We start from the raw sequence: 25,111 nt of genomic DNA, 5'->3' as shown, positions 1-25,111 counted from the left end.
AAAAACCAGCAGTGTTGGGATGGAAGGAGAGGGAAAATCAGGAAAAGAGATCAGAGCCTGGAAGGAGGTTAATGAGTTTAATTCTGCTCCTGGTTCATAGAACCAATAAATGCATCAGTGGAAACAAACTGCAGCAAAGTTGCAATACTGCCTAAAATTCAAATTGAAATTCAAGTTCAGAGTTGCACATTCCCCCCCCTCCCTTTCCAGGGGCCCTGGAGCTGCTCCTGACCCTGTGAGAGGTGCTGAGGCCACGTGCTGTCCCATGGCACCTGTGCCAGGCAGGATTCCCTGGGCTCTCACTGGAACAGAGGAAGAATCCTTAAATAAGAGGCTCCACAAAGTAAACTTTGATATTTACAATCTGTGGGGACCCAGGAGGTTTTGTCCTCCCACGTGTGTGGGTTTTGGGTTACAGTTCTTTTTACTGGGTCTTCAGATTAAAAAAAATGCTTGAATTCATCAACAAAACCCATTGACTGAAGGAGCTGGAGCAAGGAATTTGCTGTAAACACCCTGGCCCCAGCTGTGCTCTGCCTGCACACGTGGGAGGAGCTGTGGGACCCTGCAGGCTGGGCAAACCCTTGGCATACCCTTCCCATCTCACACAAAACGTCATGAAAATTTGAAAAAGCAGAAGAAAGAGAGAAACCTCCCATTTTCAAGCAATTAATGAAGAAAAAAGCAGGAACACCGTGGCATTCCACCCCAGGCAGGCAGTGCTCAGAGCTCCCACAGGGAGAGGGAGCAGCACAAAGGTTTGGTGGAACAAAATCCAAATTCTGCTCGTGGGCAGTTCCCAGTGGTGCTCACAGGGAGCTGCTCTCCACATGGGCGTGTTCCAGTGATTTCCTTTTGGGATCAGGGCTGGCAGGTGCTTCTGGGGTCCCATCCCAGCCCCTCAGCCCTGCTGAAAGATTCCAGCCAGTGCTGAAAACCCCACAGCTCCTTCCTCAGGACCCATGGCTGCTCCTCCTCCTCCTCACTGGGGAACTCAGGCACACAACGCTCTGAGGACAAGGTGCATCCCCAAAAATACCCAGGTCATCACCTGAGACTGAACCAACCTCCCTCACCCCATTCTTTGATAGTAAAAGTTTAAACAGTGCCTTGTAAGGAATTAATCCTGCACCAGTAAAGCCAAACACTGTGGGATTAAGTGGGAATGAACTGGACTAAGTCTCATACACTGCATCCATCTCTACACAAGAATTACTGGTGGGAAAGGGAATCTGAAGGAATTTCTGTACTGTCCTGACCCTGTTCTTGTGGGAATAGTGAGCTGTGTGCCCTCACTGCACAGTGGGATCCCAGCCCTGCTCTCCCAGCAGAGCCCTGACCCTTCTGCCACCCCTGTCCTGTCACTGCCCAGGTGCTGAAGTGACCACCCTGCTCCTGCCTTGGCCCCTGGTGAGCACAGCTGGCCAAGAACACAACAAGGAAGGGTGAAAGAAGCAGAACCCCCAGCGTGGACCATCTCAAGAAGTCACCACAAAAGCTGGAGGCTGAAAGCCACCCAGAGATGAGGAGACATGGGGTGTCCCCCCAAAATCTGACCTGGTCTTGGTGGGCTGACCATGCCCTGGCTCCGTGCAGCACTCCCAGGCCAGAGCAGAGCAAACTCCTCCTCATTCCCCGCATTTCTCTCAGCCAGGCCCCTCTGTCCCTCCCTCTGCCCAGTCTCTGCAGTCACAGCTGGTTTCAGTCCTGGACTTGGACCCGTTTGGCAGCGAAATGACCAAACCTGCCCTGCTGGTGCTGGTGCCCTGGCCCTGGCAGTGTCAGAGCTGGAACAGGGGGTTGTACTTCCTGATCTCCTGCAGAAGGCGAGCCTTGTCCATGTTGGCTTCTGCCAGGGCCAGTTTCATGGTCTGGAGCTCCCTCTGCAACTCTGGCACTTGCTTGAGCTGCAGGAGACAAGCAGAGAACAAGGCAGGAGTCTTCAAGGTGCACAGTGAGCTGCTCCAAGGAAAACCACAGCAGGAGCTCTTGGGATCAATTACACAGTGAGACACAACCACTGACAGAAATTCTCTTTTTGGGAACATCTCAATTCCTGTTTTTCCAACAAGCAACTGGACACAGTGGGGAAGATGGAGCCAATCAGAAAACAACCCCCAAGCAGATTCTGAAAGGGAACAAGTGAGTTCATGCTGGGCAACGTGCCCTCACTCCTCAAAACACTCATGGGAGGAGGCACAGGCTGCTCCTCGGGGCACTCCCTTCCTGCAGCTCACCACACCTGCCCAGCACTGCAAACACACCAAGGCAAAAGAGAATTTCCAGCTCTCTGTTGTCCAGGCAGCAGTGACTCACCTGCAGCCCACGTGCTCCTGCTGCTGGGGCTGGTGAGACAGACTCTGATGGGGCCTTCTGCTCCTCAGGGACTGACACAGCTTTTTCCTGTTTCACTGAGTCCTTCCCCTGGGGAGCTGGAAAGCAACAGAACCCACTCAGGTGTGGACATTCACACAACAGGGCTCTCAGAACAAAAAAAAATAACTTTAATTAATTTCTTTCCTTTTTTCTTCCCCCTCTTGTTACACAGGGGAAATAAAATTGTCTTTCCCCTTTTAAAATGGAGAAACTAAAAGGTAATAATGGATCCTGTCTGTGTGTGCTGAAGGAAACACCAGACAAAGAATTCTGAGAGCAGGGAACAGAGGCAGGGACTGCTCCCATAGCAGGAAACACACACAGGGACTGCTCCCACCTCAGAGCCCATCCTTCCCAGCAGCAACCAGCACATCCCAGTCTCCTCCAGCACAGCCTGGGGGTGCAGAGGGACAACAAAACCAGAGGTAACTCACCTGTGAGATAGAAGACACCGTCATCCCTGCGCCTCACCACGATGTGATCCATTGCCAAGGTGATGGGGACAGGGCCAGGGGAGGTGGGGTACACTGGGGGGGTGTCATCCTGGAGGAACATGAAGCAGAGAAGGGATGAGGAGCTGTGACAGCTCTTGGAAGGATTTCCCTTTCCTGCAGCCTCCTCAGGAGCAGCGTTCCTGACCAGCAGCACTGGGTGAGTCCACCCCAGGGAAAGGCCTGGCTTCATGTACAGGGTGCACAGGTACAAACTCCCCTCGTGTTCCTTATTCATCCCTAGGTTTGGTTTTGCTTTTAGAAGCAAAACCAAACAGTCTCAGGAGAAGAGAAGCTCTACAGAGGCCCCCAGCATTCCCACAGCCCTTCCCAAGTGCAATCCCTCAAGTGAGCCCTGCCCTGGGGGGAATCTCTCACCTTCAACGTGATTTTGGCATCCACCACCTCTATCTCCATGGGGATGACCTCAGGGATGATTTCATCCTCCAGGAAGGGTCCCAGGCTGGCGAGGCAGGAGGTGCAGAGCTCGGTGGCCTGGCTGTGCAGCAGCAGCTGCAGGAAGCCGTTGCGCTCAGCCAGGGGCGAGAGAGCGGCCGCGCGCGGCCCCGACTGCAGGCGCAGGGACACCTCGGGCTGGGGCTGCCTGGGCTCAGGGCTCACAGCCTTCCCCTCTCCTGGGTCTCCTAGAGCTGGGGCAGAGAGATCTCGCTGCACAACGGGGCCTGTGATCAGATATCAGCTCAGAAAGGGCACCGTGCAAAGCCCGGCTCTGCCCAAAAGCAGCCGAGTGACCTCGGTCTGACATCACCCCTCACAGCAGAGAAATCCCAGTTTTGAAGGACTGAGAGGCCACATCACTGAACTGGCACTGAGCTGGACCATTTAAGGTCCCAGGCACATCCCTCTCTCAGCACACTTTAAAACTGGGCCCTGTTTTGCATGTGCAGGACCTGGCCCAGTGCCCCACTCACTCTCCAGAGTGCCCCAACTCTGCCTCCACAGCTGAGCCAGTGCCCTGGTTCACTCTCCAGAGCTGACCAGCCTGGGAATTGCTCACACTTCCACTTCAGCTTTGGTACTGGAGCTGCTTTTGGTTTTGTTTGGGTTACATTTTTTGGGTATTGGGGGTATAGTTGATTGTTTTAAGGTTTGGCTTGGTTTTTTTTAAGTTCAAATTTAGGGGAAGTACTTTAGAATGAAAGCATTTTTCTCAGAGCAGGAATAACTTCATGGTTTCCCTAGACAGCTTTATTCACTCTTTTAATTCATTTCATGCATCCTCAGCAATTTAAAAAATCCTAATTGATGATTACTAGGCACCACAGAGCCTGTGTAGGCACTTGGGAAACATCTTTCAAATTCCAGATCTGAACCCTCACAGATGAGTTGTGTTCAATCCTAACCACCCCAAACACTGAGGCCCCAGTAAATGGAATATTCCCTGGGGGAGGCTGGTATAAAAGCCAGTTCTGCAGCTGAATCCCAGAGCAGCATCTTACCCACGTAGCCACGCAGGAACTGCCACATGCCAACGTTGTTCAGCTGCTCTGGAACCACCTTCATCACTTGTAAAGCCACAGACAAATCATCTCCTTGGACTTCTATTGCACAGTTCACATCGCTCATCTTCAGCACGAGGACAGACACCTGAAACAGCCACCAGGAGCTCATTGGTTACAGCAAACACCTCCAGAGCCCCTCAGGGACAGAATCCCAGTGCCAGGCACTGACCAGCTGCAGACTGGGGTCTTCACTCTGGGACGTGGAGCTGTTCACCTCAGGGGACACTCCACCCTCGTCCTCTGCCACCAGGCTGCTTCTGCTGCCCGTGTCATTGTGGGCCTGGGGAAGCTGCCCTGAAGAAAGGGGGTCCAGGCTGGGTTCTGAAATGGAAGTAACAACAATTCAATTCCATTTCTTTTTCTGGAAGTCCTGATATCAGCATCTGCCTGAATCTCTGGCCTCTCTGGAGGTACCATCCTCTGGAGATCCATCTCTCTCCAGCTTCTCAGATGAGCTTAAGCCACACAAGGTTGAAGTGAAAGATGTTCAGAGTGCCCAGTATCCAACCAGCCCTTCCTAAATGCTCTGTGCCACCCACCACCAGCACATCACAGCCCCTGCAGCCCTCAGGACACCACTGGGATGTGCAGGGTCACCCCACACTGATTTACCCTCCTCATCACAAAGAAAAGGCACCTACAAAAGCAGAAAGAACCACTGTGAGGCAACTCTTTAAGACCTTCAAAAACAAGGAGCAGCAAAAGTGATTCCAGAGGAACACAGCATGGATGAGCTGCCTGTGGCACAAAGCATCACCCCTGTGAGATGAGGGTGGGCACAGAAAAGCCAAGGGCGTTACCAGAGTCTGTGAGCATCACGAAGCCATCACTGCCATCACTATCCACAGACAGCCCGTCCTCAGGGCCACTCCCATCCACGGATGTGGTGTCAAAGGAATGCTGGGATGAGGTTCTCTTCATGGAGAAGAAACGCATCCGGCCGCTGCCTGCCCCGCCCGGGGTCAGCGCTCCCTCCTCTGCTTTGGGCACAGAATCCCTACAGAAAAACCCAACAGAAACCAGTGATAAAGGCAGGCAGCTGAGCCTGCAGATTATCTGAGTGTTGGGCTGGTCTCTGACCACTTGCAAGTCACACTTGAGTACCCTCAGAACAGCTCCAGAGGTGAACACTTAACCCATCTCCAACCCAGATACAAAGGACAGAAAGGGAGGAGCTCTGTGTCCCCTCCTGCAGCTCAGCAGCCTGGCCTGCTCACCTGGCCGGGGGCAGGGACAGCATCCTCTGCATGGTGGAGGTCATCTTGTCCCTGCTCAGGCTCAGGGCGTCCTTGGTGAGGGACATGGCCTCCTTGGTGAGGTCCATGGTGGCGTGCAGAGCTTCCTTCGTGGCGTCCTTGGTGATGTGCAGTGCACTGGAGAGCTCCACCTCGATGCTCCGCAGTGGGACGAGCTCGGCCTGGCCATTGAGGGCAACTCTGCCCGAGGGCTGCGTGTCCAAGGCTGGGCTGGAAGGGAGAGCAGGGGGGCTCTGAGGGTGCCTGCTGGTCTCTGCTGGTCTTTCTGCAACCAGGGCTTCCACAGCTTCGTGTGCTTCCTCTATCAAGGCTTTCTCCTCTGCGCCCTTACCGCGGGGAGCTGCGCTCAGGGCTCCGTCGCTCGCGGACCTCGGGAGCCTCTCCTGCGGGACACTGGCACCAGTGTCCTGGATCCCACTGTCCTCTGGGAGCTCTGAGGTGCTGCCCAAGCCCTTCTCCGAACTGCTCTCTGATTTCAGCTCTTTCTCTTCAGCTGCCAGCCCCTCCTTGCTGTCTGAGGGTGAGAGCTCGGACTCGATCAGGCTGGTTGTGTCCGAGTCCAGGGATCTGGGCTCCACGACAGACCCCGGGGCAGGGGCCATGAGCAGGGCCACCTCAGCACTGGGGAACATAACTCCCACACAAGCAGACATGGGATCTAAAGGAGACCCAGTCATTTCCTGGGTGTCTTGGGCCAGCTGCTCCTGTAGTGCTTGCAGAACTTCCTTCATCCTGAGCAGCACCAAGTACTGGTAGTGGTTGAGCCGAACTTTGACATGGACAGAGGAGGACATGAGCACGTGGATATCAGCAGAGGCTTCCAGCTCATCACTGTCTACTCCATCATCAACTTCACAGTCAGATTCTCCCAAGACATCCATCGTGTCTGGAGCCTTATAGATATTCCTCAGATCCTGGTCAGTCTTTGATCTTTGACAAACACCATGTTCTCTGGAGAGGTTCTCGTTCTTGGAGTGGTTGCTAAAGCTGGCAGAAGGCTTGATTTTCACCTCGGAGGTGGCCAGCTCCTGTCGTTTAGACATCTGAGCTTGCCCCCACCTCTTGGGCAGGCAGGCCCATATGGAAAGTGGAAAAGGGTCAACAAAGCTAAGGGCTCTGCCCTTGGAGCTTTCAGCCCCCTCAAACCCCAGGGAGAGCTCACTGAAATTCACGGACCACAGATCCTCAGAGGCAGAGGTTTTGTGAGGCAGCTTGTGGTGCTTGTGTGGCCTGTCCTCCACGTGGTAGGCGTGGCGCAGGAACAGGGTGTGCAGGAGGCTGAAGCTGCCCTGCTCCCGGGGGAACGCGGCGTAGCTGGAGTGGAAGAACTCGGAGCCCGCGAATTTCCTGAAGAGGCTCTGCAGGTCCTGGCAGCTGCAGGAGGGAGCGTGGCGGGTGTTGGTGGCTGTCACCTCTGACATGCAAACACACAGGGCCCGTGGCCGGTCCCGGTGGTCTGTGACTTTCTTATCCACGGGGATGCTGAGCTGCAGGGGGAAGGAAGGTGAGAAAGGAATAGCAGAGGTTTATTCTGGATGAGAACTCCAGCAGCACAGACCAAACAAAACCAACACAAGAGGCAGACAGAGCAAAGTCAGAGGAAGGCAGCAGGTTTGTCTCCTCGTTATGGACTCCAGCTATGTCCTGGTCTCATGTTTTTTTCACAGAGAGAATACTGAAGGCTGGGAAAGGAAGGAAAAGAATGGTACCTTCAGCCTGAAGCCATCCAGCCGGACATCCACGTGCTCATCCCGCTTGCCTGAGTCCTCCAGCTTGTAGATGGCTTTGAACTGCTCCAGGCTGCGACACAGATCCAGGCAGAAGAGGTTTATCCAGAGCACACTTGGTGTGTCCAGGGTGAGCATCAGGCCGTTCAGCTGCATGTACAGGTTTGGGCATGGAACTAGAGGGAAACAGATTAATGATAGCAGGAAAGGCCCCTTGGTGCTCTGCAGCTCAGAGCAGAACCTGCACTGGCAGCACCAATGCAGGGGTTTCACCACTCCTGGGAGACACATCTTGGAAGGGAGCAGCTGTGGTGCACTCAGAGGAATGAGGTGACCCACTGGGACAGCACCCAGAGCACCCCAAGGCCCTGCTGCAGGGCTCTCAGTGAGGCTGAACCCCAGGAACTGAGCAAACAGCAGCTGCTGCAATTCCTTCCTGCAAGCACAGCTCTGCTTCCACATGGTGCACAAACTCCATCCCACCCTCCCACAGACAAAAAAAAAAAGAAATTAGGATGGCAAACATCAGAAAACTAAACAACAATGGACAGAGAATATCTAACAGGGTTAACACATCTAGATCATTGATGACTCTTTAAGAAACTTGTGAAAGAAGGTGCTAACCTTGATTTATTACCTGGAAAGTTCTGATTGTCTGGGAAGTAATATTCTGTGAATTCAATATGGATTGCAGAGACCTGGTCAGGGAGTTTGAAGATTTTTCTACTACAGGAAAGCAAGGTGGATGGTTTCTTACTTTGCTGCCCAGCTGTAGAGACCTGAAAACAGAAGGAAATGCAGTGGTGCTGAACTCAGACTTGGCAAACCCAAGTGCCCCAGTGACCCCACAGTTGCCTGTATTCAATCTGCCTCATTTACACATCAAACATACACTGCTTTCAAGCAAAAACATAATTTTCTTCTACCTGCTGATATTGCCAACTCCTCTCCTTTGAGGGAATTTAGCTCTTTGTGTCTCCTGTCACTGCTAGTAAGAGCTGTGACAAGCAGAATTAGGTGACATGAGCAAACAGAACAGAAATCTGTTACAGCTGTCTGCAAGATCAGCAGCACCTTGGCAAGCCCATCATAGTACCTGGTGCTGCAAAGAGCAAAACCAGCTCTTAGATGGACACAGGGCACATGGATGCAGGGCCTGACCCAGGGCAGAAAGCCTGAGGTCAGACTTACTCCTCCTTTGTCAAAAATCCACATCCTCACTGACTTCTCAAAGGCATGAAATGTTTTACACTGGGCCTGCCTGATGCTTGGTGTAGGAACAGAGGGCAGAAACCTGTGGTTAAGCAGTTCCCTCTGAACATGAAAACTATCAGCAGTTCACTCTTGGGTTTAAAGTTTTACACACAACATCATAACAGCACTTAGGTTCTCCGGGCAGCATTTCGGATGTCGTAGGATTTGCACGATCCTTTCAATCACACCTTGAATCATGTATTGAATCATATCATTTCCTTTCTGGAAGTGCCATTGCCATGTGCAGGCAGTGCTGAGGTCCCTACCTGGTGCACATCCAGGTCATCCACCCTGAGCAGCACGCAGCTGGAGCGCAGCCGGTGCCAGGGCGGGTGCCGCAGCCGCGGGAGGCTCGTGGGGGGAGCCCGGCCCTTCTCTGGGGGGCTCCTCTGGGGGCTCTGGGGAGGCTCTGTGGGGACAGACAGGGTGTTAGCCACCTTCTTTGCACCATCAGCACCAACACCTCTGTGCTTACTGAGCAGAACTAACAGCCCCAGAATTAGAAAGGGATGAACACAGCTGGGCAGGAGAAACACTGAGGACTTTTGAAGGAAGAACACTGTGAAAGGTGAGTCTGTCCTGTGGCAAGAGAACACACTCCTAAGCCAGGTCTTAAGTATGTAATTTCATCCTTGTATCTCATGGAGAAACTCAACAATAATCCACTGCAGCCTGTCCATCCTTGCTGCAGTGCTCTCCCAACCACTTTCCTTTGCCATTATATTTATGATTTTTAGAGTGCTATGCATTCCTGCACCAACAAATCAGACTGCTCAGCTGGGAACAGGCAAATAAAGATTTTGCTGGATGAAGCAAAGTTGGTACCACCTCCTGCTTCACTGGTTTTATCAAATATCTTTACCTGGTTTCCTTTTGAAAGGAGAAAGTGGAGTCCTGGCAAACACAGGGTCTGTTTCTTCATAAAACTTCTCCATCTTGCTTTGAAATTCACTGACCAACTTCTTTGCCCACTGTCCCCGAGTCTCCATTGCTTCACTGTACCTCACCCAATGCTTGCAGGCATCTCCTACAGAAAAGCAAACATCCCAGCTTTAAAAATGCAGTTTCTTTCTTCTAGTCCAGCCTGCAATCATAGAACAGTTCTTTAAACTTCTTTTTTACCCCCCCTCCTCAGGTTGTGAGGCCACAGGCACCCTACCTGCCCTGTGGAAAGGATAATAATCAAAAGCCATCCTCCTGAAGGTCAGCTGGATGGCACCACCCAGCATCCCATGCTTCTGAGCACCTGTGAGGAACAGAGCAGAGGAAACCATGGTGAGCTCTGCAATCTGAGCCCTGATCCAGGAGAATTCAGAAGCACATTGCTCTGACTGCCCCCACTGATTTACTGACACCACAGCCAGGATTAGGGTACCATCTTTAGCAACCTGCACCAAAATCTTGTCCTAGGCCAGGAGAAGAACACCTGAATCAATGGTTTATATGGTAAGAACCAGGCCTGGAAACTCAAAATCCCAAACTGCAAAACCCCAACCCTCTTCCAGCCAGAAAATCACTGCCTGGGCTGTTGTTTTTCCCTCTGGATGTTTTCCTCCCTCCTGACCTGCCTCCCGGGCGTGGCTGTCATCACAGATGTGCAGGTCCAGGCGGGAGATGAGCAGGTGGTAGGAGGATTCCTTCATGTCGTGCTTGTCAAAGTACTGCCCGATGCTGCTGGCATTGGGGCTGGCTCCAAAGGGCTGAGCCCAGGACTGCTGGGCACTGGGAGCAGGGGGGGTAATCTGTGGGAGAGGGACAAGCTCAGTGAGACCTCAGAGAGAGGGAGAACACAGAGGTTATAATGCAATTAATCAACTCATGCAAATCTTCCAGCCCCTAAGGCATCCGTTTATAGGATTGAACTGGGGCTCCCAGGATCTGGATCCTCTCCTGTGTTCTCACCTTTGTCTGTGGCTCTGCCAGCTGCTTGCACTTCTCTTGGAAGATGTTTTAGGATTCCTGGGCAAGAAGGTCCAAGTATTCCCCATCCCTCCTGTGTAACCTCACTACACTATGTGTGCATCCCTACTTCCCTGGAGCTTCCAACTCCAGCAGAAATATTCCTCTTCCCTCATCCTTGACTTGGAAAATGTATTTTATTGGCAATGAATCCCCCTCATCTAGTCACCTCACTGCCTCACAGCAGCCCACAGTCCACATGACACTGACCAGAGTTCCCATCAAGGCAAATGCTGTGAATATGGGCCAGATGCCACACAAACATAAACTGCACTTTTCCCTGGCAGACCAGCATCCAAACTCACTCACCTGTACAGACTCTGGTGCCAGGCTTTTCCTCTGCTGAGCAGATTTCTCCATGGCTTCACTCAGAGACTCAGCATATTTCATCATTGCTTTCAGCTGAGAGTCTGTCAGCACCCAGAGCAGGTCATCCAGCAGAAACATCAGCTTGGAGGCCACCACGTTGCAATCTTTGGTCTGAAACAAAAGGAAGGAGTTAGGGACTTCACAAATTGACTCCACAGATAGAGTCTTCCCAAAACACAGAGGCAGAAAGAGGGGAGGCTGCTGTGAAACTCCTCTGAGAGATGGTATCTGGTGCATATCCACAGCACCTCCTCTCAGATGGATAGCAGTCAAAGCCACCTCCTCTTTAAGAGACAAATTGCTCACTGCTTAATTCATTTTTTTTTAAATCATCACATTTCCACTGACAGCTAAAAATCAGGCTGCCAAGCTTTCAGCTCCCAGTAAGGAGATGACAGGTCTCCTTAGGATGTTCAAACAGATTGAAAAACTCACTCCATCCACAAGATCCTCCCCTGGGAAAGAAACTGCTTTGACATTTGCTAAGAACACAGCTGTCTCTGACAGAAAACATGGAGAGATACATCAGTTAGGGCTCAACATTTCTGAAGGGAGAGAAGGGCTGTCGAGGACTGTGGGAGGAAATATGCATCATCTCTGCACCAGGCAGTGAGACCACATCCTGCAAAGCATGGAGAAAACTCTCACCCTTCTCTTGAGAGAGATCTGGATCCTGCCCTGGTTGGTGATGAGTCTCAGAGGAGTGGTGATAGGATCCTGATCACCATTTTCCGTGGCATCTGCCTCTATCCGCAGGGTCTGCCAGGTGAGCTCCTTGAACGTCAGAACCTGCCCAGGAGGGAGGAGAAAAACAGGAAAATCCTGAGATTTTCACAACCTCAAGAAGTCAAAAAACCCCCAAAACACTCCAAAGACACGAAATGAAACAAGGAAAGATCATTTATCACACTTTTGTTCTGTGATGCCAGTACAAAGCCAAGGGCTCACCTCTCCCCTCTGCGGGTCCGTGATGCGGGTGAGGCGCAGGTCGCTCTGCTGCCAGTTGGGGTTGACACTGTAGCCCTGGAGCTGCCACAGCTCAAAAGAAGCATGAAAGGCCTTGGAGTGAATCTTGATGGTGATGGAATTGACAACAATAAACATCCCCTCCACAACCTTCTCAGCAAAGCCATATTCACTGCAAAGAGAAGATCCCCCATGTCACGATGAGAGGCCTGGCAGAGGTAAGGCTCACACAGAGAGGTTTATAAGCAACACCAAAGGCACTTAAACCCTAGAGCAGGGAGGCCAGTGGTGAATCAAGCAGAACAGCAGCCCCCACACCCCAGCAGGAGCTGCAGGGCTCAGGGTCTGACCTCTGTCCAGCAGCAAGAGCGATGGGGGACTGTCCATTGGGCGGCCGAGGCTCCTCACACGTCCTCATCTCCACCTCCACCTTGTCCAGGTACTGCAGAGACACAAAGAGGGAGCCATGAACACCACACCAAGCCTCAAGCCCAGCCCACCAGCCCTGGGGTGAGATTCCAGGGCAGGGAGAACCAACTCTGGAGTCTCAATGCTCCAAGAGTCTCATGTGTCAAAACTCTCGCACCATCAGTGTCTGTGGTTAACCTGAAACCCCAGGAGTGGGAAAACAACCAACAAAAAAACAGGCACAAGGTAGCCCTGGACTTCCCTGAGAGCTCATCTGGCTCCATCCTGCAGTGAAATGAGGGACTCATGGGAGGGTACTTATGGCCCTATGTGCTAAGGGCCTGGAGGATTCAGGTCCCAAGAAAATTTGAGCATTGATGGATTACCATCTCCAGAATTTTTCTCAAGTAGAAGAGATTAAAAAGAGTGAAGAAGAAAAGGAAGAAAAGAAGAAGGGAGAAAGGAAGGAAGGAAGACAAGAGAGGCAACATTACCAGGCAGATTGGGTGTGTTTTCAGCTTTGTCCACTGGATCTGAAATGATAAAGTTGAGGTTATCAGAGTGATCTTCACATTGGAAAATTTCAGAAATTGCAGAAAACCTTCTCAGTCCAAACTTTGAGCCCCATTTCTCTGAGAAATGTCTGCAATGTCTCATTGTATCCAGGTCAAACAGAGACACAGACAAGGGAAAAGACATTCCAGACACCAGATCTACAAACCCAGCTGAGCTTTTGGATCTCATATATCATCAGGAGTAATAGATATTCTGCAGGTCAAATTCTGCTGTGGGGAACATTCCTGGCCTTTAAGAGTTTACAACTAACTGCTGCTGTTACTGGAAGTCACACAAGTCTTTTGAAGACTGTGCACAAACCAAAAAGCTCCATTTTATTTTCATACAGCAACGTTCACTCTGCAGTTCTTGTAGGAGGGAGAACAAATGTTTGTTACTAAACTGAGCAGATCTGACTCTAAAAACAGAGCACATCAGATGAGTAAGACAAGCTCATTTTTACTGTCACTTGGCAGAGCAGAATCATATTTCTTTTATAGAAAGTCTCTTTGATGTCCTTAAAACTTTTGAGTTCATGTAATGCAACAGTGCTTAGTACCACGTGCAATCAAACAACCTGACAGCTTATAACAACTAAAAACCACATTTGTTTTTTGCTCTAAAAAGCACCAGGAGGAAGAATTTGTAAGGGTTCAGTGTGCAAAGTGCAAGTCCATGCACAATCTCAGTGATTCTCCCTGTAAATTGATAACTTCATCCATTCAAAGTTGTCTCTGCTCACCCTGATGGAGGCCTTGTTGCAGTAGACTCGGGTGATGGCGAGCCAGGTGGGCAGCTCCAGAACATTCTGCAGCACCTCCTCATCCAGCTCCAGGTTGGTCAGCTGCCCCTGACCTTTCAGCGTGCTCAGGTTGATTTTGTCTGGAGAGAGATTCTTGGTAAACCTACAAAGGAAGAAAGAGAAAACTCACAAACAGCCCCCAGCAAGGCTGCTGAGGCTGCAGGAGCATTTCAGAGCTATTTTAATACCAGAGTTTGTTTGCTGTTTTGTTCAACCCTTTCTGACATTTTTAAACCCAAGGCAAGTTGGTAGCTCCAGAAAAAAAACCATTTCTACACTTTGACATTTGGAGGATTTTTTTTGTTTCAAACTAAATTCAGGTTAGAGAAACTGAAAATTTCCTTCTAAAGCTCTGGATCCTGGAAACCAGCAAAACTGCCCTAGGACAAAACCAAAGAAAACCAAAGCCAGACTCCAACAGCTCAGCAGTTTTATTGCCCCCATAACTGCCGTGTCAGCGGTGGAAAGTTTAATTCTCTATATTCTTTTCACCCAGGAAAGCAAAAGATCATTAATGATTGACTTTTGTGGCTGTCTCTTTTTAACAGCACCACTGCAGCCCAGCCTGCTCCCTGGCCAAACAGCACCTCTGCTCCCAGAGACTGCTCCAGCTCCCTCCTCTGTTTTCTCTGCTTGAAATTCCTCCTCCCCAGGGCTGCCAGTGTTCACCTCCCCTGTGCGCAGCCCTTCACATCCCTCATGTGCCCACAATTCCAGTGACATGGATGAAACACTTGCAGCAGGACTGCTCAGGAGCAGAGGATCCTGGTGTGAAAGCTCTGCCTTCATCAAAACCAGCGTGGCCCCTCAGGGACCAGAGGAGCCAGTTCAGAGGGCAGCAGATCACAGAGGCTGTACAAGTGTCAGCAACACTTCTCCATGTCAGAGAACCTCTCTGTGGCAGCAAAACCCCTCCTGTCTCCATCAAACTCTCTCCAGTGCAAGAGCTGCCTCCACAGGAGCAGGGGGCTGCATTCCAACGTCACTTGAGGAGTTCCTGCCAGACAACTTTCCCACCACTGAACCCAGGGCTTATTTCACACATTCCTCCACGCCAGTGCTAATTCTCATTCTGCACAGTGGTCCAGGAGGCAGGATGGAAAGAAAGCCCCCATTGTCAGCCTAAGCAGGAGCAGGCTCTGCCCCTGCACCCACAGTGTGGGCACGGCTCTGGGAGGGGCACCAGGGGCTTCTGCAGCAGCCACAGCTCCAGGAGCACAGGAGGAACCAGAGCCACACTGCAGCTGCTGCAGGAGCTCAGGGGGTAGCACAAACCTGGCTGAGGCACTGGAGCAGCAGCTGAGCCATCAGCCCAGGGTTCTAGGGGCAAAAGGGCTTTTCCAAACATTTTGTTGGAAGAGAAAGTCTGACAGATGTGTTGAGATGTTGGTGTCAACCAGGGCAGCACACAGCTGTGAGTTTGCCCACTGCTGCCCCACTGCAGACAACTCCTCTAAAATCTAGGAGAAAAGAGTAGGAAAACTCCTGGAGCTACAGCCATGCATTAGCAATCTACAAAGCTACAAATGTATGAAAAATATATAAAAAGCATCATTTCCCCCCGTTTAGAGACTTGGCAATATAGAATTATAGGCAACAGGCTGTCCCCTCCCTGCCCTGAGCCACAGAGACACGCTGACAGCTCACACCAAGTTTACACCACCTTCAAACTCATCACTCCCTCTAACCAAAGGCTTCTTGTCTGAACACGCCCAGGGAGGTGGCTGAGGTTAACCTGGCTTCTCAGCATCAGCAGCAAGAAACTGAAAATTGCAGAGTGCGTTCCAACAGCTGCTCCACTGGCAGGGAGCACTGAGAATCTACATGATTTGGGCCTGGAGTCCTGCTGTGAGCACCCCCAAACCCAGACACGGCTGAAAATGAGAGCAAACACCTGCAGAGGCAAGCCAAGAGCACCCTTGTGTTGTGTCAGAGAAGCAGCTCTGCTGAAAGCTGATGTCACCGTGTCTGCCTGGGATTGGACGCTAAGAATAAACCAAACACAACATGGACAGGTAGGTAATACCCAGCACTTAAGCTCAAACCAAACACGGACAGGTAGGTAATACCCAACACTTAAGCTCAAAAGCTGCTGTGGGCAGAGATCAGCTCCCACTGGCTGAGCTTTCTCACACCTGCACTGAAGGATCATCCCTGGGCTGGAGCCTCATCCCAGGATAAGAGTGCTCAGAGGAGAAGCTGCTTTCAGCTGGTAATGCAGAGGAAAAGTACAAGTGTTGCCTGTAATTCTATACTGCCAAGTCTCTAAAGGGGGGGAATGATGCTTAAGCTTTTTATATATTTTTCATACATTTGTAGCTTTGTAGATTGCTAATGCATGGCTGCAGCTCCAGTAGTTTTCCTACCCTTTCCCCCTAGATTTTAGAACAATAAGCTGACCTTCAAAACACATTCCTGAAACATTGTTTAGTCTTATTCCAATGAGGGGACCTACAATACGGAATAATAACAAGTGGGGTAGAGAACCCCTTGGACCAACTCCAAGGGGCTGACCCAGGGGGAGGTTACTGGGGCAACTGAATCTCCTGTAGGATGTACCTGTTAGATACCCTAATTAATCAACATTATAAAATGTAGAAATTCAGTTCTGGGTGTTCCCATCACCAGCAGGACACCTGGAAGCTTCCAAATAAAGGTCAGCTTTTTACTTTACTATTCTAATACAAGGGTTGTTTTTTTCTTTTGATTATAGGCAACACAAGCACATGTCTGAACCAGGGCATCACTTTTCTTTAGTGTGTAGGTGTATCAAAAATACCAGCACACTGTAGAACCAAAGCTGTGAAACAGGACCCAGTCTAGAGTGAGGTATGAAACTCGATCCAGCCAAACCAAGCAACTCTTTATCACCATCTCCAGGGAAAGGCTGCAGAGATCCTGCTGGGCAGGTACCAAACCCACCTCAGTGCTACCAGGCTCCATTAAAGAACCTTTCATGAGGCATTCCACGCACCAAAATGTGCCATTCCACCCCCAAAGCAGAGCTTACAGACCCCACCCCTGATGAGACAACAGAAGCTGGAGGTTCTGGGAAAAAAATAAACCTCAAATGGAAAAATGGAAACATTATTTCTTTTAAACTAGGGCCCAAACTTCTCAGGGTATGCTGCCCATTGTCAACCCCTGCTTTCAGCTGCTGCCCTGCACAGGAATCCCAGACCTTCCACTGGAATAATCTCCACACCTGAGCCACTTCCCCACCCACATGTCACACAGGAGGCCTCAGGTGAGAGCTCCTGAGAACACAAAGCTCACAGGTGCCAGTCTCTGCTGCTTTGGTCAGTGCCAGGGGAGGAAAAACAGCGAGAGCAGAACGTGTCAGATGTTTGCTGGCAGGCTCTCTCCATTCACACTCACCCACAGCAACAGCCTTGGCAGCAGGGGCTGCTGGCTGAGGGAAACCTGAATGAAAATGGTGAAAACGGTGCCTATTGGGAAAACTGACACCAGAGGATATTTGCACTTTTTTTTTTTTTTTTTCAGCTCCATCAGAAGTCAAGCAGAGCTGAGCCAGTAAACTCACAGGGCAGCACTCCTTTTGAGCCTGCTGGGATTACTCTGACAAAAGTCAAGCCTGAAAATCTATTTGCTCAATCATCAGCTTGACTATATATCAAAACATGATGTCACTATTGAAAACAACTGCCCAGTTCCTCAGCCTGCATATCCAGAGGCCACAAACTCACTGATTGCAAGAGGAATTTGGGTAAATCTGACCGCTGGCCCAAAGCCAGGCTAGAATCATAAATAAATTTATGTCCACATTTGTAGCTGTCTTGCCACACTGTCTCCAGCTGAGCAAATGCATGGACAGATAATGTCAGAATACATCTGAAATCATAAAATTCCTCCTCAGATCCCTGTCTCATTACCCTGCTTGCCACATGGATCAGGAACCTTCTTCTCAAATACTCAGTTTCTGCCTCCTCCCTGCAGTCTGCAGCCATCACTGGCTGTTGTGCACAGCCACCACCCCCAGCTCCACACCAGCATTTCTATTAATACCTTTGTCACTCTGGCTATTTTGTGGGAGAACTAATTAGCTGTACATCAGTGACCTTGATTTTGCTTAATGACAAGCAAAATCTCTTGGCAGAATGAAGTGCATGGCTTGTGACACCAGCACAGCTGCAGGGAGCAGCTGGAAAGTCCCTCCAAACACAGGTAAGGCAGAAAGGAGGAACTGATCAGCTCAGTGGGAAACCAGCCCAGGAACCACTGGGGGTTTTGCAAGGGAAGAGATGAGGATTTTCTGCTTGGATTTGGAATACAAATATGTAATTTAATCAATTATGACAGGAATTGGACCCTGGGAAAAAAAACCCAACAACTGTATTCTAACCAACACAGATTTGCTCCTTCCCTAAAGTCCTTTCAAGTGCTGCCTGGTCTGATTTTGGACAGGGTATTTAGTGGGATTTCCATCTTCCTTGGGAGTATCTTCCACAATCCAGAAATCTCTGTGATGTGACATTTCACCTCAAATTAAAACCTCTTATCTCAGAAGCCATGTAACATGTTCACTAGAACAAAAGGTTCACAACTGCTAAAAAGGAAAGGTGACTTTCCAAATCAGGGCTGCTCTCAAGGAAGGCAGCAGCAGAAGCTTTAAGTGCAGCACACATGACTGAGGATGAACTTAAAAATAATTCTGGAGGAAATAAAACTGGGCAAGTGATCAAAACTTCTGTAAAAAGGGAAAAAAATAGCTGCCTCAAAGACGCACAGGAAGAACTAAAAGCTTTTTCAGGAAGAAAAGCCATTTTACCTCCTCGAATTTTTGGTGTTAGCAGGGACCACCCTGTCTGAGAGCGGGCACAGAGCTGCTCTGCAGACTTGCACAGGAGGAAGAGAAACTCGCTGAATTAGCAGAGGATGGGACTAATTACTGCAGCATGAGATGGAGTTGGTATCACACCCTCTTAGCACAAAGCCTTTTAGAGTTTAAGGGAATCCCATCAACACCAAACTGCCCAATTGTTAAGAAGACAGAAAGCAGCACATTTATAATCATCTCATCACCTGTGCACAGCTCTGTGTACCGCAGATATCCTGGGAGGTAGGAACTCCTTCCCAAGCGGACAATGGGCCTGAGAAATTCACCCTGCTTGGGTTACAGGACAAACAGTTTCCACATAAGGAGGTGCCAGCCCATCCCACACTCCTTATCAGGGTGGATTTAGGCACATCTGGTGTCCCTGTACACACACACCACTGCTGGTGGCTTTCCATTATCAGCTTTCTGTTTTTCCAGGCTTCAGCTGCACTGAATGAAAGGCTGGGCCTCTCAGCCACCCGAAGCCGAACACAAAACATCCTGATAAGTCAGCAGTTGTCTTGGCTCTGCGTTACCTCCTGCAACAGAACAAGGCTAAGGGAAGGCTCAAGAATTCAACTCAGAGTTAAACTCGCAGGAGAAAAATCAGCATTTCCAAGGAGATCAGACAGAACCATGACACAGAGCACAATTCCAGCTCGCTCCTCCCCAAGGCTGCAGCCTCCCTTGGCACCAAGGACGCTTTCTTGTCTCAACAAATGTTTCTCTAGAGTATTCTGAACTTCTCTATTATTCTCTAGAGCATTCTGAAGGCTGAGACACCTTGCTTCACATCTGTCAGCACCTCACTGGGTACTGGGAGCCCTGGAAAACAAACCAGGGCTGAGAGAAGGGCCTCTGCCAGGGGCTGAACTCCACCTTCCCTTTGCTATTTCCAGCTCCTTGCCTGGACACTCAGTAAAGTTTAAATGCCAGCTGCCCCGTGCTCTCAACAAACCTGGAATGCAAACCCTCAGCACTTGCCAGGGAATTTCCCAAACCTAATCCTCAAGCAAATAACAGATGAAAGAAAACTAGAAAGAAACCAAATAAACACAAGCACTACTCCAAAGTTCCACTTCTTCATCCTGCAATCATTTTAGTCTCCAGTGTGCAGAAACAAACAGGTTTTTACCTAATTCTGACTCAACTGAGCAGCTGCAGGGGAGGTAAGGGCTCAGGGAGCCCAGGAGAAATAAGAAAGAAGAGCCCCTTTCCATCAGTGAGGCTGAAGGACTCTGGAGAGGTTGCACAGGGTCGTGCAGGGCTCTGCAAGCCCAGAGCTGCAGCGAAGGAGCTCTGGCCACGTTTTACTCAAGTGTAATTCACCCCTGCTGCAATAAGAGTCTATTTAGCATTCCAGAAACAGCACACATGTGTCTGGAGCCAAGGAGAAGTGACTGGAAACACTTTGCACCCAGCAGCTCCATAAAACTGATCCCTTGGTTCTCCCAGCGAAGTGCAGCACAGCCACCATGACTTTGCAAGGGAACACTTCAGACTCTGTGAAGGGAAAATGCCACGTCCTGTCTGTGCCCACTCCCTTTTTCCCAGCCTGTCTTGAACAAAGAAGAGGCAAATCTGTGTTTCTTTACCCATAATAGCTTGGGGTTCTGCCTTGCCATCAATAATTCTGCTACATTAAAATTTTTAAGAGTAAAAGAAGCCATCAAAATGTACCAGGAAAATAAGGTATTTCCAAATTCAAACACTGAGTAGAGGGTTTACATCCAGCCTTACATGCTTGGCTGGGCACAGCATGTAAGAACTCAGAGACAAGCTCATCACCAGGGGTTTGGTGCTGCACCAGCAGCAGCTGCTGGGACCTGGCAGAGCTCCTTCCTCACAAACTGCCTCATAAAGTCCTGCCACAAACTGCTTCATGCTCTGGATCCACCCTGGGCACTGGGGCACCCAAGGAACCATCACCTGGACAAAGAGCACTGTGCTGAACTGCCGGAGCAGGACATGTGCAGATGGAAAAATAACAGTTTCTATCAGCCTTTAACAGCTGGCAGCTCTGTGGTTTCATGTACTTCCCATTGCTGCAACAGCTATTTTAGGCAAATGATCATCTTAGAGATCATCACAGAAATTTCCCTGATCACCAAAGGAGGATATTCAAGCAGCTAAAGCCAGAATTGCAAAGCTGGTCAGAGGTTTTGCTGCCTAAATCACTTGAGATTCTGCAGCTTCCCCAGGCCATTCCCAGATGCAGTTTCCTTGCTTTCTTCCTTACCCACCACGCTCACTAAATTGCTTCCAGGTACTTTATAATCAAGGTCAGGAAACTGGGAGAAGCCTGGAGGGTTGGTAGGAAGCAAATCTCTCTTATTGGTGGTAGATTTCCTGGCTCTGAGGGTGTCCCACAGCCCTCAGGAGCTGCGTGTGCCATCCTGTGACTGCAGCAAGGGCACAGCTGCAGCGCAGTGCTCCAGCACGCAGCGATGCTGCAAAACACTTCAGGGCAAGGGAGAGCAAACAGAGCAGGAATTCAGGGTCTGTTCCCTTATAGCAGCACCCAGACTGCAGCACTTGGGCAAGAAATCTAAGCTGAGGAGGGAAAGCATTCTTTAGACTCAGGGAGTTCCCCACACTCCCATGCTGGGCAAAGGCAGAGCTGGTGACATGACCTGACTTGCCTGGTGCAAGCCACAGAGCCCATTCCAATGATTCCTGAATGGCACAGAACAAATCCCATCTTCTTGGTGGAAGAACTGCTTTATCTCATCTGCCCACCTTTTCTGAGGGGAAGGATGGTTGCCCCTGAGACAGCACATCCAATTTCTGCCATCCTGACCCCGGGGAGTCTCTCACCCCCTAGCAGGATGACCACGGCTGCAAAGGCCTTTCTCTGCCCTGCCTGAGCCTGAGTGCAGGTCTCTGATGGTGGGGATGGACAGGGAGGAGTCACAGCCCTGAGCAAGGAGCCCCAGAGGCCAGGTGCAGAACAGGCAAGGCTCATACACAGAGCAGTGCTGGGTCTGGGAGCCAGATCTCAGCTCCTTGTGTTGGCACAGAAGCAGCACAACTGCATGGAAGGGATAATGCCAAAGGCATCTCCAGGGCCAGGAAGGGATTCTGAGATGCTCACATCCAAGCTAGGAAACAACAGCCCCCAGGAGCCCACGTGCTCCCAGCTCAGCACATGCTGCTACACCCACATGTTCAGGTCTAGAACAAACTACAGCCACGCCATGAGCCTCCCTGGCCTTCACTTACCCATCAGCTGCAAATGAGAGAGGGCAGGAGTCAAGGCAACCTCACCTGGAAAAAGGGATGCAAGGCCTAATCCCTGGAGTGGAGAGGCTCTCCTCCATTCCTCCTCCACTGAGGTGCAGCACCATCTATGAGGAGCTACACGATGCTGCTTCTCCTGGCTGAGTACCTGACCTGCCCTGATAAGCACCTCAGTGTTGCACCCTGCACATGACGCTCCCTAACAGTATTTTAATTTTGTTTCTAAATCCTATATCTCACTTACCTGAAAAGGTGGCTCCATCCTGTGCTGAGGACAGTTTGCCAAATCCACACTCTGCTATCCACTCATTTCTGTGCTGCACCTGTTACACATCTGCCTGCAGCGGTGATACATGTTCGGCACTCTCCTCTGCAAACAGGTCTCGTTTCCCAGACAGGTTTTCCTCTCTGGTAACTGTAACCTCTCTGGTTCCTCTCAGCAACCTCTGCTGCTGTTAACTCCTCTCTCATTTCTCCTCTGCTCCCTTTTCACCCCGCTCTCAGAGGTTCCCAAAGTTACTCCTCAGCTGCAGTTCTCTGGGGTTTCTGTCACAGTAAGACGCATTTATGGTCTGCCCTGTGTTCAGATCTGCCCCCAAACCCCAGTCCAGCTGCTCCTCTGCTGACACCAGCTTTTATTTCTTCCCAGCAGGACTGCATGTTGCATTTCCTCTGGAAGCCATGTCTGCTGTGCCTGTTACTCCACAAGCTCACAAGCTTCAACACGTGTCCCAAAAGAAAACGTCACAAAGCAGCTGTTCTAGGCAGCAGGGGATAAACCTCTCCAAGGAAATTAAATAAAAGCCATTTTGGCAAGGATTCCCGCTGCAGTGCTGAGAACCCAAATCCCAAAGTGGCACATGAAGTTGAGGCAGTTGGGCTTGTGGATAAACAGGGCCTTTGTCACACCCTGAGAACGTGGATCTGCTGCGGCTACGCCAACACTGCTTGGAACAAAAAAAAAGACAAGGAGAAGAAGCTCCTTTCAAATAAGGCCGGGAAGAGGTAAAGGCAGCTCACTGATTTTATTTTAAAGCATTAGATGTGCTTCCATGGATAATTACAGGCTGGGGAGCACAACCATGATCAGAGCCATCAGCCAATGCCCAGGCAGCTCTGGGGGAGCCCCTGATGCTGGGCTCCACACACTCCCCAGCACTGCAGCCCTGTGCCCGCCTGGAAGCAGCAAGAACTGAAACCACCTCATCTGTTTGCTTTTCCAAGCTAAATATAGGACAAAGGAGTGAAAGGCACAGATGGCGAAAGCTCTGCAAGTTTTTAGGTTCTCCTGCTCTAGGAATCGAAGCTGCTGAAGCACAACACAAGGCTGAGCCTTCTCAAATACCTTCAAAACTGGGCAAAGCCCGGCTGTACCAAACCCTGCTGAGACCATCACGGCCACTCATGTGATGGGGGATCACAGGAACAGTCAGGTGAAACACCTCACTCACATTTCCCTGATCCAGCTGCCTCTCCCTGCCGCTTTCTTGCAAATTTCCACACGGAAGAGGGACAAAAAACACATCCCTGTGCAGAAAGGACTCCGAGCGGAGACAACAAAAAGAACAAGGAATTATTTCACATGCAAATGTGAGCAGAATATAAAGGCAGATTAATGATTCAGTAGCAAAATTCTTCCAGGCAAACGAGCGTGGCTGAAAGAAAACCCAAAGGGAGGGTGAAGATGAGGTATTTGGATGAAACAAAACTGAAACAAAAAGAATTAATCTTTTTTATATACCATTAAACTGGGTTCAAATTGCATTTCTGCAAAGATCCACAATCCTTGTTCAAGTGAGGGGCAGAATCAGATCAATCAGCCAAACAAGAAAGTCCAGCTAGGAGGAAAACAGGCAGAGATGCTGAATTTTGGGACTCCTTGTTCTCCTTGGAACCCCCCAAAGGATACACAGGTGAACACTAAGAACTGGCCAAATCAGAGGGAAAAAGGGGCTCTTTGGGTAAGAATATGCTGTAGCAGTGGTAAGGAGAGACCGATACACAAAATTAAGCAAAAGCACCAGCAAAACTGTATTTATGTAAAGAAAGAGGATTGTCCATAAGAACAACACCTACAGGAACAGCACCCAGCTCTGTTTTACCTTCTATCAAGAACTGCTCTCACCCACCTCTCCACGCTACAAAACACTTCAATGCCTCCTTACCAAGAGGCTGAATCTGTGCTGACCACAACACACCTGTGTGAGGTGAATGAGACAGAAAGCTCAGAAACTTGGGATGTCAGAAATCCATTGAAGCAGCCCCCAGAGCAGCTCCATCACTCCTCCTTCGGGACAGTGCTGAGAGAGCCGGAGCATGGAGAAATGGGGACTCCAAGACAGACCCTGCCCTGCCCGCTCGGGGTGTGTGGGGATGGTCTGGGGCTCCAGACACCCCCAGGATCCACCTCAGAGGGCTGGGATTCATGGATCACACCAGCCCTGACCCCACACAGGTCACTACAGACCCCTCACTGTGCACCTGAGCGTGTCCAGCAGCAGGGATGGAAAGGACCTGCTCAGAAAGCAGAGAGGACAAGCGCTGTGCAGTGCTGTGGCCTCGCCTGCACCCTCACAGGCACGGCACCTTTCTGGTCACGCTGCCCTGATCCCGCAGCGATGCGGGATCGTGCCCGCATAAGATAACACAGGCATGAGATAACACAGGCAGCTTTTTTTCTCGCCGTGAAGGGGAACTGAGGCACAGCTATGTGCCCGGGGCCCGCCGGGCAGCCGCGGCCGCAGCTGCATTTCCCGGCAGAGCCTCACGCCGGGAGCACCGGCTTTTCCCCAACGCCCCTCGGATGAACTTCACTGAAAATGACGGAATACAACGGCAACACCCCGCTAGAGCTCGTGTTCCCCTCTCGCCTCCCGAACTTCCACTGCCGCCGCCCGCGGCCCAGGGCCGGCACCGACAACGGGTGGGAGGGCTCCGACCCCCGGAGGGCCACGCCGGGCAGGCTGGGCCCACTGCCCCCCGACACCACAGTGCCCACGGCCCTCGGACAGCCCCTGACCCTCGGACAGCCCCTCCGGCCCGGCAGCTCCACGGCCCGAACGGGCGCTCAGCCCCCCGGGCCCGGCAGCTCCGCACCGGCGCTGCCCGGCGGGCCCCAAACCGCCAGGCCCGGCCCTCGTCCCCCGCAGCCCCCCGAGATGAGGATGAGGAGAATGAGCACGATGAGGAGGAGAAGGAGGAAGAGGAGCGGGAGCCTCACCGGGAGAGGTGCTTCAGGATCTGCTTCTTGATGATGCCCGCCATGCCGGGCCGGCGGGTCAGGCCCGCGGGCGGCGGGACCCCATCGCGCACCGCCCGCTCCGCTCCGGCCGGCCCCTTCCCGCACCG

At 51.0% G+C, this 25,111-nt stretch overlaps 1 protein-coding gene across 2 annotated transcripts; it reads right to left on the bottom strand.

Annotated features, from left to right (window-relative positions):
- Nucleotides 1-44: 44 nt before the first annotated feature.
- UHRF1BP1 (UHRF1 binding protein 1) lies at nt 45-25,111 on the bottom strand. 2 transcript variants are annotated; one of them, XM_030965875.1, is made up of 21 exons: nt 24,984-25,111; nt 13,627-13,789; nt 12,824-12,862; nt 12,272-12,363; nt 11,904-12,093; nt 11,604-11,744; nt 10,896-11,066; nt 10,192-10,369; nt 9,787-9,873; nt 9,490-9,654; nt 8,894-9,036; nt 8,011-8,152; nt 7,356-7,549; nt 5,608-7,133; nt 5,191-5,387; nt 4,560-4,711; nt 4,328-4,475; nt 3,246-3,517; nt 2,811-2,919; nt 2,317-2,432; nt 45-1,907 (listed from the first exon to the last, which is right to left on the bottom strand). In XM_030965875.1, the coding sequence occupies exons 1-21, from the start codon at nt 25,025-25,027 to the stop codon at nt 1,782-1,784; spliced, it is 4,395 nt and encodes a 1,464-aa protein (XP_030821735.1). In that variant the 5' UTR covers nt 25,028-25,111; the 3' UTR covers nt 45-1,781. The 2 variants fall into 2 exon arrangements, with proteins under 2 accessions (XP_030821735.1, XP_030821736.1); XM_030965876.1 differs by lacking the exon at nt 45-1,907 and having other exon boundaries at nt 2,379-2,482.

Source organism: Camarhynchus parvulus, chromosome 26 (genome assembly GCF_901933205.1).
Source record: "Camarhynchus parvulus chromosome 26, STF_HiC, whole genome shotgun sequence".
In the NCBI taxonomy this organism is placed as follows: domain Eukaryota; kingdom Metazoa; phylum Chordata; class Aves; order Passeriformes; family Thraupidae; genus Camarhynchus; species Camarhynchus parvulus.
The sequence above is the reverse complement of the archived record's forward strand: the minus strand, read 5'-3'. Positions and strand labels throughout refer to the sequence as shown.